This window comes from Microtus oregoni, unplaced genomic scaffold, assembly GCF_018167655.1.
Source record: "Microtus oregoni isolate MIOR12 unplaced genomic scaffold, Mior012 000002F_ref0000024, whole genome shotgun sequence".
Taxonomy (NCBI): Eukaryota; Metazoa; Chordata; class Mammalia; order Rodentia; family Cricetidae; genus Microtus; species Microtus oregoni.
Window position 1 is genome coordinate 30,187,776 of NW_024543061.1, and position 18,765 is coordinate 30,206,540.

Here is an 18,765-nt window from a genome sequence, read left to right on the forward strand (position 1 = left end):
CCAGCCCAGCCAGGGTTACATGGTGAGGCCTTGAATTAAAAAACAACGAACTTACATTAGCAATGACTCTTAAGGAGACATTTAAAACCCAAAGTACAGGGAACATCCATAAAGTGGATCTAACCAGAACTATGTCTTGTTGAAACTCAGGGCAGGCAGAAAAGACTTCAAAGGATCCCAGGAAAGCCTGGAAAGCCACATTAAACCAGAATCAAAATAACAGCAGTATTTAGATTGTATTCAACTTTATTAAAAAATAAACTACTAAAGCAAAAACCTGTACAAAAAGTGAATGAAGGCACTGGTTAGCTGGGAAGAAGCAGGTTCAGTGGTGGTGACCAGCAAGTGCTGCACTGTCAGAGGAGCACAGGGCTCCAAGAATGTTCTAGAAAAGTTTGCAAATACCTGTAAGGTGCTCTGAGGCTAAAAGAGACAAAACTCATGCCAAAGCAGCAACCGTTGTGGTCAAGTCCATCACCTGAACACCCCATCCTGAACACCAGCTATGAGGCACTCTGGGAGGCTGCCGAGCTTGGGCAGAGGGTTCTGTCAAGAAGAGCTCTCTTGAGGTGATCAGAAGAATAGTCATTTTACACCATAGCCTGTGCCCAGGGGCTCATGGGTAAAGATGTATATCTAGCTAGCATGGCAACTTCATAGAGCACTGAGCCCCTGGTGGAAGCAGGCTATGTGCAGCGTGGTGGCTGAGCTGTCCAGACACTGGGTCAGTGCTGACCTCAGAACTGCTGCAGAATCATCTTGTGTTTCAGGTCACGGCTGAACTTGTTGATCCTGAAGAGCTCGCTCTCGTAGAAGGCGGACAGGTTGTGGATATTGATCTGCCTGGCCTGGAGAGGGGCATCAGAGCCATTTAGCAGGGGAGGATGTCAGCCCTCGCCTCAGGAAGGCCTATGCTGGTTCAGAGCTCCGTATCTGAGCTCCACCAGCTTCACAGGCACTCAAGAGGCTGCTGGAACCTGCTCCCCTGTGCCCACCTGTAGCTTATCTGCCCGTTACCTGGTGGCACACCAAAGATGGCAGCAAGCTCTCCAGAGTAACAAGACCTGGCCCTCCCCTGTTGTTACTTACCTTGTCTATCAAGTCCTTCTCAGGAATTTCAATGGTATCCTGCTGGGCCCCAAAGCGGTTCCGCTGATATGTCACCTGCTCAGCCACTAGCTGCTTCAGTATGAAGAGTAGAAGCTCATTGTTATCTCGCCGGAAGGAGAGGTACCGGGCAAAGGTCTGCAGGAAGAGAGCAGAGGTTACTTCAGGCCACCTTCACGGCTCACCAAGGCAGGGGCTCCTTCTTGCTATACTAGGCCACAACTAACCAAGGTTCCAGGCTAGAGCCTCCCAAACCCTCAAACAGGCCAGGAACCGATACCCACCTTGCGCATGCTCCGCATGACGCTGAACTTCTGTGTGTCAATGAAACTCTCCAGCATCACACGGATGGCCATGTTGACATCGTCTTCCATCACGTAGTCCCGCAGATGCATGCGTGCATGGGCCTCTGCCATGCGGATCATGGACTCAATGTGGCGCACGGTGATGGGGATACTGCCCGTTGCCTACAGAGAACAGTGTGGTGCCTTCCTCAGGAGGAGAGGCAGAACAACTAGGGGCAAATGCTAGGCAGCCAAAGCCAAGGTGGCCAGTATAGCAACTACAGCTGAGCTCAGCGCCATTATCCGTGCACAAACAGGTCCATGGTCAGCACGAGCAGCACTGGTTATTCTGCCCTTATCTAGTTTGTATCTGTCTGATCTGTTACACCTGCACTAGCTTACACTGAACATACTGTGATCCAGAACAATGACAGAAGCCACCATTTCTGTAAGAACCAAGCTGAACGCTCTGAAGACAGTGGTAACATTACCGGTACAGAGAACCCAAACTAGCTCATATTGATTTGGGTGAGCTTTATGTTAACACAGAACTTAAGCAACCAAACACCCCTGACCCTCTTGCACACAATTAATGTTCACCTGTAACCCAATGGCTAAGATATGGAAGGCCCTTTTTTTTTTCTTTCCAGTTTTGGGGATGGAACCAGGGTCCTGTCCATACAAGGCAGGCACTTACCACAGAGCACCAAGCCCCAGTGGTTCTTCCTTCATATTGTTTGTTTTGACCCTACCATGTGTCTGGGTCAGAAAGCCAGCACAGTGCCCTCCAGCTCACCATGGATTCCTTCCTCAGGTCACTGTACATCCTGGCCACTTTGTCCTGGTCCATCTGGTTAAGCTTTGGGTGGACTCTCTCCTTGGCATAGATGATATACTTCTTCAGGACCTCCTGAGGTAGGGGCTCCACACCGTACGTGTTGGGCATGGCTGGCTCTGAGGTGTTGCCATTGGTAAGTCCCTCGTCCTTCTTGTTGCTGGGGTGGTGTCTGACATGGCTACCAACCACAAAGCGGGCCAGCATCTCATCCTAAGGCAAGAGATGTGGGGTGCAATATAAGGGTGGGAACAGGAAGACGGGAAAAGCTACACACAGCAAGGAGACTAAGTGACTGTCACACATGTTTGAGGCTAGGCAAGCTCAGGCTTAGAGGGGCAGAAGACATCTGCGTACAGAAGACAATCCCACAAACTCAGGAGCTGAGACAGGAGGATTTCTTGAACCCAGGAGTTAAGACCTTGTCTCAACAACCAAACCATCAAAATTAACACAAAAATAATGGAAAGTAACAAGTTAAAGAAAAAATAGGGTAAAGGAGAGGCCAGTGGCCAAGAAGCCTCTCATCACAGGGCAAACTAAGAGGCATCTGATGACGGTGGTGAGGGGCTCTCCAAGGGAAAGAGCAGTTAGAGCCCAGGGCTGCCTTTTTGAGGGAGAGCAGGCACATGGGTTCATTTAGCATGAAGACAGCAGCTGCAGAGCTGGCGAGGGTAGAGCTGGCCGCTATCCCCCCCCAGCAGGTGCAGGGAGGATGTGGAACACATGGTGGCCACACAAAGCAGGGATTCTGTGGGGAGGACAGGTGCCACGCAGTCTACTCTTTTAACTGGCAGGCAAAGAAGCACCAACCTAGGCCACAGCGGCCCCTTGGGTCAGGGGGCAGAGGGCAGAGGTCATGGTATGGTCTGTTATTAGACAGCCAGGAAGCCCTAAGAGGTCAGGATGACACTTGGATATGAGTCAATGTCCATACAGTGCCAACCCTATGTCCAATACAGTACCCAAGCTTCAGGTAATGGCCCCGAACCTACAGCTGGCACCAGGGATATGGGGGTGTACCTGAACTGGATCAACAGTGTCCCTCACCACACACAGGACATCAAACCGGGAAATGATGGGCTCTGTGAGGTCTACATTCTCTGAGAAGGTCAGCGAAGGGTCATAGCGGCCCCCTGAAACACAGAGGCAAGCTGTCAGTCAGTGCATTCATCCACTCCACCCTCTCTGTGGAAACTTTTCCAAGACCAGAGTGTCTCCCAGGCAGAGGTGGGGGAAAGAGGAGGGGATCCTCTTTTCTGACTCCCCTAGAACCAGAGCTGCTCCAAAGCAAAGCCCCAGTATGATCAGAGGAAGACAAAGGGGATCCTGGGTAATAACCACCTATTGGCTGAGCCTGGGTACAGCCCAGCCCCATTTGGACAAAGTATCTGACAACACCCAAGGATGCTGCAAGAGCAACTGCACTATCACTGTGGGGTCCCACGTCCTTCCCGCTTTGTTCCCATCTGGCAGGAGTTAGGGACTGGGTTGTGCCTGCTGCCATCTGCATCCCATAGCAGGCATACCTATGGGGTTGGCCGCAGCGATGACAGTGCAGCGGGCCTGCAGCGAGGTGACAATGCCAGCCTTGGAGATGGAGATGCTTTGCTGTTCCATGGCCTCGTGGATGCTGGTCCTGTCCTGGTCATTCATCTATACAACACACAGAGTATCACAGGAGGCCTCGCCACTAATTAAGCCCTCCACTACTGAGAGCTCAGTCCCGAACCCAGAGACCTACCTTGTCAAACTCATCAATGAGACACACGCCACGGTCGGCCAGGACCAGGGCTCCAGCCTCTAAGGTCCACTCCCTGCTGACAGGATGCCGTTGAACATATGCAGTGAGACCCACAGCTGATGCACCCTGGCCCGTGGTGAAGATGGCACGGCTGGACACTTTCTCGATGTACTTGAGGAACTGAGACTTTGCTGTGCCAGGGTCCCCACACAATAGCACGTTAATGTCACCTCGAACCTTGTGCTTTCCTCCTGCGGGAGGAGGCAGGGATGGAGATAGAAGGTATGTGAGTAGGCAGGAAGGAGGGCCGGAGGACAGGCTGGATCCCCGCCCCAACCTGCTCCTTAGTAAAGCAAAGGTAGGTCTCTGCAGTGGGTACCCACCCCCAGGACCCTAGTAACCTTAGTCTAAAGGAATGAACTATGACGCTTTAGGATACAACCAAAGTAGGACACACATCATGAAACCCTGAGTGTGCCCTGCACGCCTGAAAGGGCGGTGACGTCATTCAGCAGAGATATAGCCCATTGGACCAGGCTGAGCACAGAGGCCACGCTCACTGCAGTCTCTCCTGCGACTTAATCAGGCCATGCAGAACTCTTGTTAACTCTGATGTTTAAAAACAAAACAAAGGCCCTATATTCCCTGCAGGGAGAGCTGGCAAGTGGGGCTCACCTGGGTTCTTGGGCTCCCCTCCAAACAGGGCCAGAGCCAGGCCTCTCTTGATGTCTTCATGCCCATAGATGGAGGGCGCAATGCTGGCAAAGATCTGAGGAATGGAGGGAGACCCACGAGACTAGAACCTAGCAGGCATTAGAAACTAAGTTCCTGCCTTGGCGTCTCTCAGTGAAGAGTCAAACAAACCCTTTCCTCCCCAAGCTGCTTTTGGTCATGGTCTGGATATAGCAAGCAAACCAGGACAGACTCTTCCCTTTAAAGCAGATATAACCATAAATAAAACCTGTCTGAGAGGCCCAAAGCAGCAAGGCTGGCCGTGACGGACAGCTATGGCAGCAGGGCAGAGGACGGTGCTGTTAATGTATCCCTAGAAGCATGAACTGAAAACAGAGTTTCCAGTACAACCCTATATGGGGGCCCTTGACGAGGTAATCAGGCCGGCAGGGCTCAGTATCATACACAATAGTTTCCAGTCAAAAGGAGCTAAGCCTCTGCCCTTCTGGAACATGGAATCTTCTGCCATATCATGAAAGCCCTTGCCCCAAGTGGACCCTCAACCTTGGACTTCCAGCCTCCAGAGGCAGAGCCGGGTTTGCTGTCCCCAATGTCAGTTTATGGTCCCCCTGCAGGGTACAGTCCCCCCCCCCCCCGGCCCCTACCAATGCCAATATTCAGAGAGCCAGCCTAGGGAGTAGATTGCTTGGTTCCCAGAGAGTCCAGGTGTAGCCCTGCCCAGACACCTGCCTTCTCTCCAATCTGCTGGTCTTTGGAAAGGCTGGTGATCATCTTCACATCCTCATCCGTTAGCTCACCGACCGCCACCTTGTTGTCCTTCTTGGCAACATGGTTGGCCAAGATGACAGTGGCAAAAACTGGAAAGCCATTGGCGGTGTTCAGCGAGCCATCGTAGTTATTGTGGTAAATGCCAGTCAGCTCCTGGGAGGGGGAGGTCACACGTCAGAGGGTACAACCTGGTGTCCCCATAGTAGGGTCTACATCCATGCTGCTTCCCCATCTCCCCTCTTAAGCGCCTCATGCTGCAGACAAGATGAGCAAGCCAAGAAGTCAAAACATGAGGAGCTCTGTCCCACTGTTTGGGGATGGGGGGCGGGAGATATGCATTAGAATTCATTCTCAATTTGACACAACTGCAAAGTATTGGTGAGGTCATTTAGGGTGTGTCCTTAGGAGGGGATACTTAGACCCTGACACAGTGTTCTCTTTCTGGGCCCATGAAGTGGGCAACTACATCCTCCCCACCTCACACTGCCACAATGCACTGTGCAGCTACATCCACAGCTACAGGCCCAAAGACCATGGACTAAAGCTCTGGCACTGATCCAGGATAAACATCCCCTCCTCTAAGCTGACAGCACCTCTACAGCATTGTCACAGAAATTCTGAGTAACACCCGCCACTCTGCCCAGCGGGAGAAAAGCTCTCCTGACTTTTAGTTAGGAGAGTTAGTGCCAGGCTGAGCCCCCCTCGGACACGGACCCCACCCCCATTGGCCACAGCAGATCCCACCAGTTCCTAGCAACATCCACTCACTATCTCGTCTCCAGGCTTGCAGCTGTCCACCAGATCAGCAAGGAGAATAGCATCCTTGGAGCGAGGCAGCCGGCCGGCCGCCACCTTGCCGGGACTCTCCTGGATGCGGATACGCTGGTAGTTCTGATAGATGGTCTGCTCGGGACAGAAAAGATCATGGTCCTACATGGCCAACTGCTCTCCTCCAAACACAGCCTTCCCGTGAGCTCCAACATGACTGCAGCCCCCACAGGAAAAGCAGGTCACAAGAGTCACAGACACCAAGGGCAGGCTAACTGTGATCCAGTGAGCCTCTTCATCTGCCACCATCCCCGGGGCAGTGTCTTCCTCCTCATGGACTCGCCTCTGCTCCTACCCTGGAGCCTAGATTCACCCGTGTCCACACGCTAGCCCAGTCACAGGAGTGTGGTCCTTGGCAGAGGGGGGTGCTGAGCTCTAAGCACGACCTTATGAGGATCAGGTGGGGCCATGTGTACGCGCACTTACTGCAGCCCCACAACAAACAGCAAAGCAGGACCACACGGTGGAGAGAGCTGGGCACATGCTGTAACATTCCACCAGTTCACTTACAGTCCAGACGAGAGAAGACATGCTACAGTCTGGGCTGCAAATGTCCCCATAGCCTATTCATGGAAGGCATCACTCTTTAGGCCATGTGTGTGAGGCCTTAGGTCACGTCACAGGGGCACGCCCTTGAAGGGACTGTGGGATACTGGCTGGTCTCTTGTTCTGTTTTGTGTCTCTGATGTGAGTTGAACAGCTTGCTGGACCACATGCCATCGCGGCCACACAAAGGCCCCAAAGCTATGGGGGTCAACTGACCCAAATCATGACTGATTCTTAAAGTAAATTACATCAGGTGTTTAGTTACAGGAACCCAGAGCTGACTAATACACAAGACGCAGGGGCTAAAAGGACACACTGTCAGGGTCATAGTGGTGCACACCTTTAGGCCCAGAACTCAGAAGATGGGTAGATGTCTGTGTATTTGAGGCCAGCCAGGATTACACAGTAAGCCCCTATCCCAATCAAAAAAAAAAAAAGCACACAATCACATCTATATGCTTGCCTGATCCATAGGACACCGCTGAGTGGGTGACCTTAGTCATTCAAGTCTCTGAACATCTGTTATTCCTCAAGATGAGAACCTTGGGACCCTCCCTTCTCAGAATGTCATAAAGACTAAGACCCAAGTAACACAGCAGGCAGTCAGCAAGCCCAGCACACACTTGACCCCACCTGTTAATCCCAACTAGTACAGCTCAGTGTGGGGGGCGGGGGGGGGGGGGGGACAGCATCCAAGCTTGACACAGCTAAGTGGGGCTGCAAAGGCTGGAGAGGCACAGCTAAGAGCAGCTTTGGAACTTGGTCACCCTGTACAGCAGACTTGGACTTGAACACTGTCACCGACAACTTTCTGGCCAAGCAGCCCTAAAGACAGCCCAGAACTATACAAAGTGTGAAGAGTGCTAGTGTTCTTAGGAGCCAGGCAGTGAGGGGCAGCAGCGATCCCCAGCTGCAGATGAAGACAAACAAGAAGGCATGCTGTACCCAAGATCTCAGAGCCCAGAGGTACAGGTCTAACAAGCAGGGCTCTGCACTGGAGACTCCCACAAAAAAGTCATCGGATGCTGGCAGACCCTACCATCAAGTCAATAGGTGGTCCAAGTCTCCACATGATGGGCAAGTAGATACTCTACTGGGGTGAACCGGAGGAAAACTGGGCCCTGTTTGCCCTTGTCTTTAGAGACCACAAACATGGACATACCAAACAGGATCACCTAGCTTCAAACGTAAGGAATTCTTGAGGACACGGGGCCAGTCTGGTTAATTCTGCCATGTCTAACTGCCTTAAGATCTCCTGGCCCCAAAGACGGGTTAGGCCTGCACACCAAGGATTAACGTGACAGGTCTGGGTTACTCACCTCCTCCATGTTGATCTCAAAGGGCCCAGCTGACTGGCACTCAGGGCAGGAACCAGGCTTCACCTCCTGGTTCTGAGATTGACAGAAAGGCCCCAGTACAAAGTTGCACTTGGTACAGTTATATTTGACCATGCTGAGCTGGGGCAGGACTCCAGTGCAGCTGGTTACCACGCCGCTGGTACGGATCAGCTGGTTCAGGTGTAGCTGCCTGAGTGTGGAAGGTAGAAAGCGCATCAGAGGCTGTGGGGTACTTCCTACCCCACTCTGGACGAGGACCTGCTCCCTCTCCCCGTGTTGTGGAATAATCTTTTTGTACACTGTGAAGATGTGTCTTTGACAAGGTGTCTTTTGATTGGTTTAATTAAAGAGCTGGGTGGCCAATAGCTAGGCAGGAAGAGGTTAGGTGGGACTTCTGTGCATAGAGAAAAGGGGGGGGGGGCAGGGTGGGAGGCACACACACATTAGAGGAAACAGGACATGCAAAAGGAGAAAAGCCACAAGCCATGCGGCAGCATGTAAATTAATACAAATGGACTAATTTAAGTTATAAGAATTGGTTAGAAGCCGGGCGGTGGTGGCGCACGCCTTTAATCCTAGCACTCGGGAGGCAGAGGCAGGAGGATCTCTGTGAGTTCGAGACCAGCCTGGTCTACAAGAGCTAGTTCCAGGACAGGCTCCAAAACCACAGAGAAACCCTGTCTCGAAAAAAACCAAAAAAAAAAAAAAAAAAAAATTGGTTAGAAATAAGGCTACCCATCTTTCATAATGAATAATACATCTCCATGTCATTATTTGTGCAGCCCCAACAAGAAAGGAGTGCACCCAACCTGAGGCACCACATGAGGCCGTCGGATATAATGATTACCTAATTTGTTCCAGTATAATAAAAACTCGGGAGTCAGAAATTGAGAAGATCTGAAAAGTCCAAGGAAAGTGAAGCAACTGGCTGACCCTCATCCATGTTCTTCCCGAACCACCAGCCCTGGAAATTTCCTGAAACTCCTCCTTCCTCTCTTCCCTAGTCGCCTCCCTAAGTCCTCCAAGAACTTTATGGCTAATCCCGGCCAGCCAGCTGCTTTACTGGCACAGTGAATTGGCTGTATGGACAATTCTCCTGCAACACCCCTGCTCACCTCAGTGAACGCAACTCTTCCACCAGGGGCAGGTGGGAAATGCGCACATGGACGTGGTTGGTGATGCGGTCGTATTTAGGGTACATGGCTAGCACCACCTCCAGGGCAGCTTCATCAAAGATCTGCAGCAGCTCGGCCGGTGCCTCGGGTAGGAAGTATGCCAACACATGTTCCCGGGCTGCCAGGTCTTCATAATTCACCACCAAGCTCTCGCGATTCTCTATGGAGGACGGTGGGCAGGAGTGATGATACAGCCAGAGGCCATGAAGGTAGCTAACATCTTAGAACCCTGCCGGCCAAAGCCTCTCTGCCTAAACCAAACCTGAGTAGGCCAGAAAGTCTAGCTTGTACCCTAGGCCCACTACCTGTGGCTGTGCAACAGAAACCCAAGTGATATGTTAATAACATGCATATCTCTGGGGATATCATATCCAGGAGGAAGAGAGCCCTTGGGCTCCAGAAAGAGTGTCACAGGCCATGGAGAAAACCTACAGAAAAACTAGAGCCATTTCTGGAGGGGCTACCACGCCCCAAACTGTCATAGCCCCTAAAGCAACTGCTGTCACACAGAAATGCTACCACTTAAGGACTAAAGTTGTAATAAACAGGCCAGAGAGCAGGTCAGTGGCAGAACACGTTTAGAATGTGCTAGGCCCTGATCTGACAATGCAAAAACCCCAACAACAACAACGAAAAAACAAAAACCAACCTCCCTGCCCATAAAATAAACACACACACAAAACAACAACAAAACCCAGGGTATTAATACATTTTTAAACAGCCCAGGTCTGGTGCAGACGTAAGAAACCCTGGGTTCGCCAGGCGGTGGTGGCGCACGCCTTTAATCCCAACACTCGAGAGGCAGAGGCAGGCGGATCTCTGGGAGTTTGAGACCAGCCTGGTCTACAAGAGCTAGTTCCAGGACAGGCTCCAAAACCACAGAGAAACCCTGTCTCAAAAAAACCACAAAAAAAAAAAAAAAAAAGAAAGAAACCCTGGGTTCCTCAAAGAGGATGCCTCCAATTCTGTCCTTGTCATAATGCGTTAATGTGCTACAAGGCCACAGGAGCAGCCCTCACGGCAGGATAGAGACAGGCCACCTCAACCCCTTAGTGCTGTCACCCCAGCCTACGGGAACACACCTTTGCACATGTCACTGATGCGCTCCTTGAAGACGTTGTGGCCGTGGCTGTCCACGTGGGTGCGCAGGAAGTTCTTGAAGCGGTGGTGGATCTCTAGCCTGGGCCCCGCCATGCTCACCCACTCACGAACCGAGTGTCCCTTCAGGTCCTCCAGGTTTTCAATGCTCTCGATCATCTCCTCATCCTCCTCGCCGTCCTCTGTGGCGCGCTCCACCTGGCGGCGCTTACGGGCAGGCCGCTCCTCATCTTCCTCGTCGCTGTCTTGGGTAGCAAGGCACCCCTGTAAGCAAGTTTCTCCCAGCATCCTCTGCACACTTGCCACCCATGCCTTCCCCGCTTCCCGAGGCTCTGAAGGTTCAAGCAGCCCCTTTGGGATGCCCGCTACACGTACCATACAACAGCCCCCGGCGCATGCGGCCCAGGCCTCTGCCAGCCTCACGGTCCCTTTGCCTCATGGCCCGCTCTGCTGCCTCCCTCTGACTGGCTGTCAGCTCCTCCACGTCCTCATCATCCAGGGCCAATCCCTCTGCCTCGTAGACATCAAGCTCAGGAATGGGACGGTAGTCTCTGAAAGAGGCCAACAACAGACAGAGTCCACAAACAGTCCCCCTGGGAATGGGGTCTGCTCTACTGGCTTACAAGGCCCTGGCTGGACAGCTGCAAACAGAAAGCTGAAAGTTTGAAGAACATTATTTGGGCACTCCATCAAGAAGGCACAAGCTCTTAGGATGCAAAGGGGATCCATTTGTGTGCATGGGGTGCAGTCATGAGATTCAGACATGTGAGTCTCGGCAGAACAAGACCCACAGCCACAGCGCCACCTGCTGGTAGTACATGATGGAGGAGCCAGTGCTTCCCCTAAAGCAGTCTCTCCCCCAAGGCACTACTGAGCTTGGCCTCGAAAAAATTACCAAGGAAAGAATCAAATGAGGTCATTTAAAAATCTCTTAACTGGCACCATTTTCATCAGAAACTAGAAAACATGAAACCGTCATTGCCAGGATGAAACTAGGGACTTATGACAGGGCAGAAACTAGGAAAGCCCAATAAACACAATAGGACGTGGGTTTTGGATAATAAACGTGAGAGAATCTCTAAAACCCAGGACCCCAGTGGAAATGCAAGGCACAAAGTAGCTAATCATACACATACGGGCTAGAGACAGCTCAACAGTTAAGAGTACATACCATTCTTTTTTCCTTTTCGAGACAGGATTTCTCTGTGCAGCCCTGGCTACCCTAGAACTCAGAGATCCACCTGCCTCTGCCTTCCAAGTACTGGGCATGCACCATCACTGCCCAGCTCACATACTGCTCTAGTAGAGGACCAAACTTGGACTCCAGCACCCACACTGACACCTGCACTTACACGTGTACGTAGGCACGGATACACTCGAACACATAAACATAGAAATTAAGGTGCAGGCGGAGACTGCTCGTTCGTTTCCCAGCCGCTCTGACCCAAATAACCACACAGAAACTATTAATTACAACACTGCTTGGCCTATTAGCTCTGGCTTCTTTTTAAGTAATGCTTACATCCTAAATTAACCCATTTCTATTAGTCTGTGTATTGCCACCAGGTTGTGGGCTACCAGTAAGGGTCTGGCTGGCATCTTTCTCCTTCAGCAGCTACATGGTGTCTCTTTGACTTGGCCTATACTCTCTCTCTCTCTCTCTGTTCTGACTTCCCACCTGGCTTTGCTCTGCTAAGTCACTGGCGGAAACAGCTTTATTCATTAACCAATGTTAATGAAACATATTCACAGCATACAAAGGACAATCTTGACAATCTCAACATCCTTAAGAAGATGAAAAGATGGGCTGGAGAGATGGCTCAGTGGTTAAGAGCATTGCCTGCTCTTCCAAAGGTCCTGAGTTCAATTCCCAGCAACCACATGGTGGCTCACAACCATCTGTAAAGAGGTCTGGCGCCCTCTTCTGGCCTTCAGGCATACAGACAGAATATTGCATACATAATAAATAAACAAACAAACAAATAAATACTTAAAAAAAAAACCTGTCTCGAAAAACCAAAAAAAAAAAAAAAAGAAGATGAAAAGATGGCTCAGAGGTTAGAGCACTAGCTGCCCTTCAAGAGGACCCTGCTTCAATTTCCACTACCTCCAGTTCCAGGGGATCTGATGCCTTCTTTTGGCTTCTGAAGTCACCATGTGGTGCACAGACATACATGCTGGTAAAACACCCACATACGTAGAATAACTTTTTAATGCCAGTGTAATAGTGCACACCTTCACCTTTTTGCCCCCAGTCCCAGGAAACAGACAGATTTCTCAGAGTCTGGGGACAGTCAAGGACACACAGTGAAAGCCAAACTCTAAAAACACTTCAATCCCTTCTGAAGGTTAGGAAAACAATGAACTCTAGTAGATGGGTTAGGGGTCTCCCAGGGTGGCCAGTGAATAAACAGAGAGACACAGTCGGTCATTTCTCAGCCTTAAAACAGAAGGGGCTCTGACAAGGGGCTCTGACAGGTACTGCAGCATGGATCTCACAACAATGAATTAAGATGTTATCAATTGTGGTCCACAGAGAGGTCAGACTCAGAGAAAGACAGAAATGCGGTGTGTGACGACAGTCATAACGTCTGTAACTCCAGTTCCAGGGGACCCGACATCTCCACACAGACATACATGCAGGCACAACACCAATGCACAGAAAAAATTTAAGAACAAAAAGAAAATGGAATTAAAGGAAACTAAGACCTTGACACCAGAAAGGCTTTGGAGAGCAGATCCCAGTGGGTCCAGGGGTTGTACCCTCCCTGAGCCTTCTCCCCACCTGGGCATACCCCTTCCCCAAACCCAGTCAGACTGCTACCTGAAAAGCTCACACCCACTGGCTCACCCTTCTGAGCTATTCCAAGATCATCAAGCAGGTGACCACTTGTTGGGTACTCGAAGAGAAGAAAGTACTGTCCATCACAGAGTGGCACCTTCTTCCCTGTGGTGCGTGAGTCCAGAGTGCCATCTCATCTCTGAATGATAACCTGACTCTACAGACCAGCAAGCTGCAAGCTCCTTCCTCGGGGCCACATGGCCTCCCCCCAGGAGTCAACATCTCCCAGGGATGCGGACTCTGGAGTTCTCCCTTCTTTGGGGTGACTGGTAAGGCTGACCCCTTTCTCGGGTCAATGTTCTCAGGATACCCTCTCAAAATAAACAATCTCACAACACCAAAGTCAAATCAAGGACAAGTCCAGGTGACCTAGGAGGAATGCACCTGTTTCTCACCCAAAACAGGGACATTCCAATAGGTCTACTGCAAAACACACAAACCATACAATCTGGATCACATCAAATTTCAAAACCTTTCTGTCTTAAAAGACATTTCTGGACTGATGAGATGGCTCAATGCCACCAAACCCGATGTGAGTTCAGTTCCTGAGACCCAATAGAGGAAGGAGAAAAATCAACTCCAGCAACTTGTCCTCGGACCCTCCCGTACACGTCGTGGTGTGTGGCGCCATACATAAACACAAAAGGAACAATGTAATGAAATAAACTGAAGGAAGTCAGGTGTGGTGGGGCACACGCCTCTAACCCAGCACCTGGGAAACAGAAGCAGGCGAATCTTTGTGAGTTCAAGGCCAGCCTGATTTACAAAGCAACACAGCTTTGGCTGTTACACAAATAAACCCTGTATCAAAAAAAAACAAACAACAAAAAGTGAGGGGCTGGAGCTGGCTCAGTAGATGTTCTTGCAAAGAACCTGGGTTCTGTTCTGGGTACCCACATGGCAGCTCACAACCATATGTTAACTACAGTTTCACAGGGTCTGATGTCCTCTTCTGGCCTCTGCAGTAGGCACACATCTGGTACGTAGACCTACATACAGATAAAAAATTCATTCTATTTTTTTGTTGTTGTTTTGAGGCAGGGTTTCTTTTTTACCTTTGGAATCTGTCCTGGAATTCGCTCGGTAGACTAGGTTGGTCTCAAACTCACAGAGATCTGCCTGCCTCTGCCTCCTGAGTGCTGGAATTAAGAGTGTAAGCTACCACCGCCGGGCTAAAAATCTTTTACATTTCATGTGCATAGGACTGTACGAGGCTGTTGGACCTCCTGAAACAGGAGTTATAGACAGTTGTAGGGGGAAGCCCAGCCCAAGGGGGCGTGTTCGCCTCGGGCTAATGTTTACGTATAAATCAGTGCTGGGAATTGAACCTAGGTTCTCTGAAAGAGCAGCCCCACACATACATTTTTTTAAAAAAAGACTGAACTTTGGCAGGGCAATGATGGCGCACGCCTTTAATCCCAACACTCTCTGTGAGTTCCAGGCCAGCCTGGTCTGCTAGTTCTAGGACAGGCTCCAAAGCCACAGAGAAACCCTGTCTCAAAAAACCACACACGCACACAAACAAAAGACTCTATTTGACAACACTGTGCTGAGTGAAATACCATATGATTTCAGCTCTGGTCAAATGCTCAGAACTGGAAGAGCTAAGGAGAAAAGTAGACCACTGGGTAGCTGTGGTAGGAATGGGAACTGGGATCTGTAGGCAGGAGGGACCCCAGCGGGGCAATAGAAATGGGGCTCAGAAAGTCTGCGCTGAACTCTTAGAAGGATAAGGCTTCAGTGAGCTTTTTTCCACACAAACCCCTCAGCCACTCTCCCTGAGGTCCTATCTCTTTAAAGAGGTATAAACACAAGAGTGAAGACAGACAAGGAGGCAGCACAGGAGGCCCCACGTGAGCAGCTGGGCAGCAGCGAAGTTCTGAACCTGAGCCCAGGATCATCTGTATCAGTTCCCCCCCTAGGGGGACACATTACACACCTAGTCTCATGTAACCAGTCTGGCAGTGCTTAAGGCAAAGAACTGAATGTCCCTCTGGTGGCTCACACCACACAGATATCCCCCCACAAAAGGAGGGTGTCACAAGGCTCCTAGGTGCTCACACACTGATACCCGATGCCAGCTGCGCTTGCTGGCAAGGCTGAAGTCGGGATCTACCTGTACTGCCTGGCATGCTCACACCCCGCTTCCTAGCAGTCAGCCCCCACCTTTGGCAAGTTTGCTGGGAAAGCCTGAGCATTTCTGACCCAGGGCCTGATGCATGCTGGGTCCAAGTTTGCTGACCAAATCTTAGCCTCCATTTTCAGAAGCACCAGACAACGTGTTAGGAAAGGCAAAGAGAAAACTCTTAGAGTCCACTCCCCTCTGGGTTGGCATACCTATTCAGATCAGAGCCTGCGGGCCCCCCATCTCCTGAGCTGGGTCTTCACGGAGGCTGGTGAAACATCTCTCTCCCTGATCTGAACCATGCCACATTCAAAGGCAAAATTCACACTCATGGGTGCCCAAGTCCAGGCCACCAGACACAAGGATCTTTCTACTAAGCTACCTGCTAACCACGACCAGACTGAAAATACCTCTCCATGCCGTCACCAATGAGTTCCTCGCCATCCTCTTCCTCTTCAACGGGCCCCTCGGTGCCCAGCAGCCCCTCAGACTCATCCTCAAACGGCGGTAGATCTCTGCCAGGACTGGAGGTAAGGGCATCGGCACGTCTGGAGCTGCGGCCAGGGCTGGAGGTGAGGGGATCACTGACCCGTCGACGCTGCCGGGCAGGGCTAGATGCTGCCGAGAAGGACTCAGAAGACTCCTGCAAGAGAGGGTGCCATCAGATGCTGGCCTGGTTCCCATGGAGCCTTCGCCACCGGCTGGCTGTCACCTGTCCACCAGGCACTGTTCTCAAGAACACAGAAGCCCTTCAACCTTGAGTCCTTCCCACTTGCGGGGGCCCTCTGCCTGCAAGGATCTGGGCTGAGCCAAGAGTCATTGCCTTACATACTGGGTCAGTCAGATCATCCCATGTCTCTCTTACAAAAAACCAAGGGGGCTATGCAGTTATTTGTTGTTGTTGAAGCCATTTATCACCTACTTTGGCTCTTAAATGAGCACCCCACTCACGCCAACAGTCACAATATGCTGGGTGCTGGGACAAGTTTTTATTAAGAGGCATCAAGGAACACAACTCTTGAACTGAGCGGTCAGCCCTTCACCCTTTAACAAGTCAGAGAGTCATGATAAGGCGAACACTAAGAGCAGGGAAGTCGGGCCTGACGTCAGGTATGTAATCCCGAATGCCCAGAAGTTGAGACCTGAGGATTGCCAAATTTAAAGCTAATCAGCACTACAGAGTGAATTGAAGATCAGCCTGAATGGCTTAGTGAGACCCTTTGTCTGTCTGTCTGTCTGTCTTTCTTTCTTTTTTCTTTTTCGGGACGGGGTTTCTCTGTGTAATAGCCCCGGCTGTCCTGGAACTTGCGCTGTAGACAAGGCTGGCCCCGAACTCAGAGATCCTGCCTTTGCCTCTCGAATGCTGGGATTAAAGACTTGCGCCACCACTGCACGGCTGTGAAACCCTTTCTCAAAACAAATGGGTCGGCGTGCATGTAGCTATGTGGTGGCGCTCCTTCCCTACACGCGCGAGATTCTGAGTTCCATTCCCTGCACCCTCACCACCCAAAGTACACGGAGACCCGGGGCCTAGGGACACAAGAGGAGCGCAGAGACGATCCGTCCCGGACTAGAGCAGGTAGCCCTGCACTCGGGCCTGCCGATGGAGGAAGAGACCCGGCAAAGCAGGCCGAGGCCGCTGAACAACACCCGCCCGAGAGCAGCCCGCAACTCACCGCCATTTCCGCGCTAGCTCCACCGCACCAGCAGCCACCGGTTTTCGCGCGAAAACTGGATCACGTGGCCCACCCGAGCCCGGGAAGCGCCGAGAGGAACCAGACGTCACGACGTCTGCGTCTATCTAGGGAGGGAGGAGGGCTAGAATGTTTGGTCACGCCTACACCATGTGAGGCCCCGCCCTATTCCCTAGAGACCAGCCCACACCTTCAATAAATTAGCCCGCACCCAGGTCGCTTGTACACCTGGGCTTAGCCCTCCAGGGTTTATCACGATGAAATAAGGCTGGACTTTGGGTCGCTGGTGGTTCTGGGGACCAATCCGGCTTCCTAGCTGTGAGACCTTGGTGTCAGTATGGCCGCTTGATGCAACTGAGACTGTTTTCTGATTTCTTCCTGATCGGGTATCAACTTCACCCAAAGCTCTGAGGTTCAATCCTCCCTGCACTCAGGCAGCTGTGGAAGCTTATCAAAGAGGGAGTCGTACTTGGCTGGGGTGGCAAAGGTGCAGGAAGGGTGTTCCAGGTGGGCAGGATGTGGTGTGTGAAGCAGGGGAGTGCAGGTTGGAGGGTATTAGGGACCCTTGTTTCACAACTTGTGATGCCCAGGAAGGGGTGGGAGAGCTCAGATCACAGATCTGCAGTCTGTCTAGGAGTTGGAGCTGTGTTCTGACACGAGGTCACCTGGGGGGGGGGGGGGGGCGTGGGAGCCAGGCGGTGGGTGAAGCAGTAGCTGCCACCTTTTGAGGCGGGCAGAGACAGGCTGGATGCTTCCAGTGAGGGGGCTGCTGCTGTTCCTGTAGCCCTAGACGGCTGGGTCTCACCAGGACGGGATTTCTGCTGTAGGTACAGCATCAATAGTTCAGAGTAGGGCCGAGGAAGAACGGATGGAAGCTCAGAAGGTGGGAGCTGCAGGCCTCATAGTATAGAAGATACCTACCCCTAGGTGTAAAGGATGTCTCTTAGGGAGATGGGTTAGTAGCATTGTCTCTGAGACAGGAACCCACAGCCCTTTTCCTGCTGGAGGTCTCCCCCAAAGCTGGAAGCCAGTGTGCCAACTGGAGCCATGCAGGTAACAGCAGCAGTCACCAGTGTGGAAGGTGCTGCATCTCGATGACAGAGACTCCAAAGACAGGTAAAAGGCACACTATGTCACCGTAATGGGATCTGGTTTTTGAAAAGATGACCGAGTCTGTCCTAGGCCACACGACCCCTAAAGCTCCAATGAAGACAAGCCCTTGGTTTTTCAGCTCTACCCCCCTCCCAGTACAGTCTCATTGGTCACCACTCGCCTGCCCCTCCATGCCTGCCCATCCTTACTAGCTGGATGTCATGGACAAGATAAACCAGAGCCACATTCTGCAAAGAGTCCAAGTGGCCTGGGCCCTGCCAGACCCTGTGACAGCAGAGGACAGTGGAGTCACCACAGGCCCGGAAGGACCCTGAAGCTGGGTTATCCCCCTTCCCGTACTGGGGATGGAAAGAGGCGTGGTTTGTAATTTTAAAGATCAGAGCACTGAGTGAGACAAGCATATGGAGGGTCCCAGTGCCCCAGCGTGCTGTAGGTTCTCAGGACGGGCACAGCTCTTCACACCCTGTACCGGTGCAATCCAGGAACTGGTAGGTCCCCATTCGTGTGGCTTTCTGGATGCCACACTGTCCTGTGTGTAAGGGACACTGCAGCAGAGGAGCCACTGCTCTGCTGCCA

At 51.6% G+C, this 18,765-nt stretch overlaps 1 protein-coding gene across 1 annotated transcript; it reads right to left on the reverse strand.

The window, feature by feature from the left end:
- Nucleotides 1-234: 234 nt before the first annotated feature.
- Mcm2 (minichromosome maintenance complex component 2) lies at nucleotides 235-17,118 on the reverse strand. The gene is made up of 16 exons (XM_041635470.1): nucleotides 17,059-17,118; nucleotides 15,793-16,025; nucleotides 10,791-10,966; nucleotides 10,400-10,660; nucleotides 9,258-9,477; nucleotides 8,125-8,332; nucleotides 6,200-6,334; nucleotides 5,393-5,584; nucleotides 4,646-4,739; nucleotides 3,971-4,221; nucleotides 3,756-3,882; nucleotides 3,250-3,362; nucleotides 2,188-2,439; nucleotides 1,392-1,574; nucleotides 1,090-1,245; nucleotides 235-848 (listed from the first exon to the last, which is right to left on the reverse strand). The coding sequence occupies exons 1-16, from the start codon at nucleotides 17,062-17,064 to the stop codon at nucleotides 738-740; spliced, it is 2,718 nt and encodes a 905-aa protein (XP_041491404.1). The 5' UTR covers nucleotides 17,065-17,118; the 3' UTR covers nucleotides 235-737.
- Nucleotides 17,119-18,765: the final 1,647 nt, after the last annotated feature.

What these genes read in the sequence shown, in the direction of transcription:
- Mcm2 (XM_041635470.1), bottom strand. An exon ending in GCAAGCCTGGAGACGAGATA is followed by an intron (nt 5,585 to 6,199) that starts GTGAGTGGATGT and finishes TCCCCCTCCCAG; the next exon opens with GAGCTGACTGGCATTTACCA. An exon ending in AGGGGAGCCCAAGAACCCAG is followed by an intron (nt 4,222 to 4,645) that starts GTGAGCCCCACT and finishes CTCCTCCCGCAG; the next exon opens with GAGGAAAGCACAAGGTTCGA.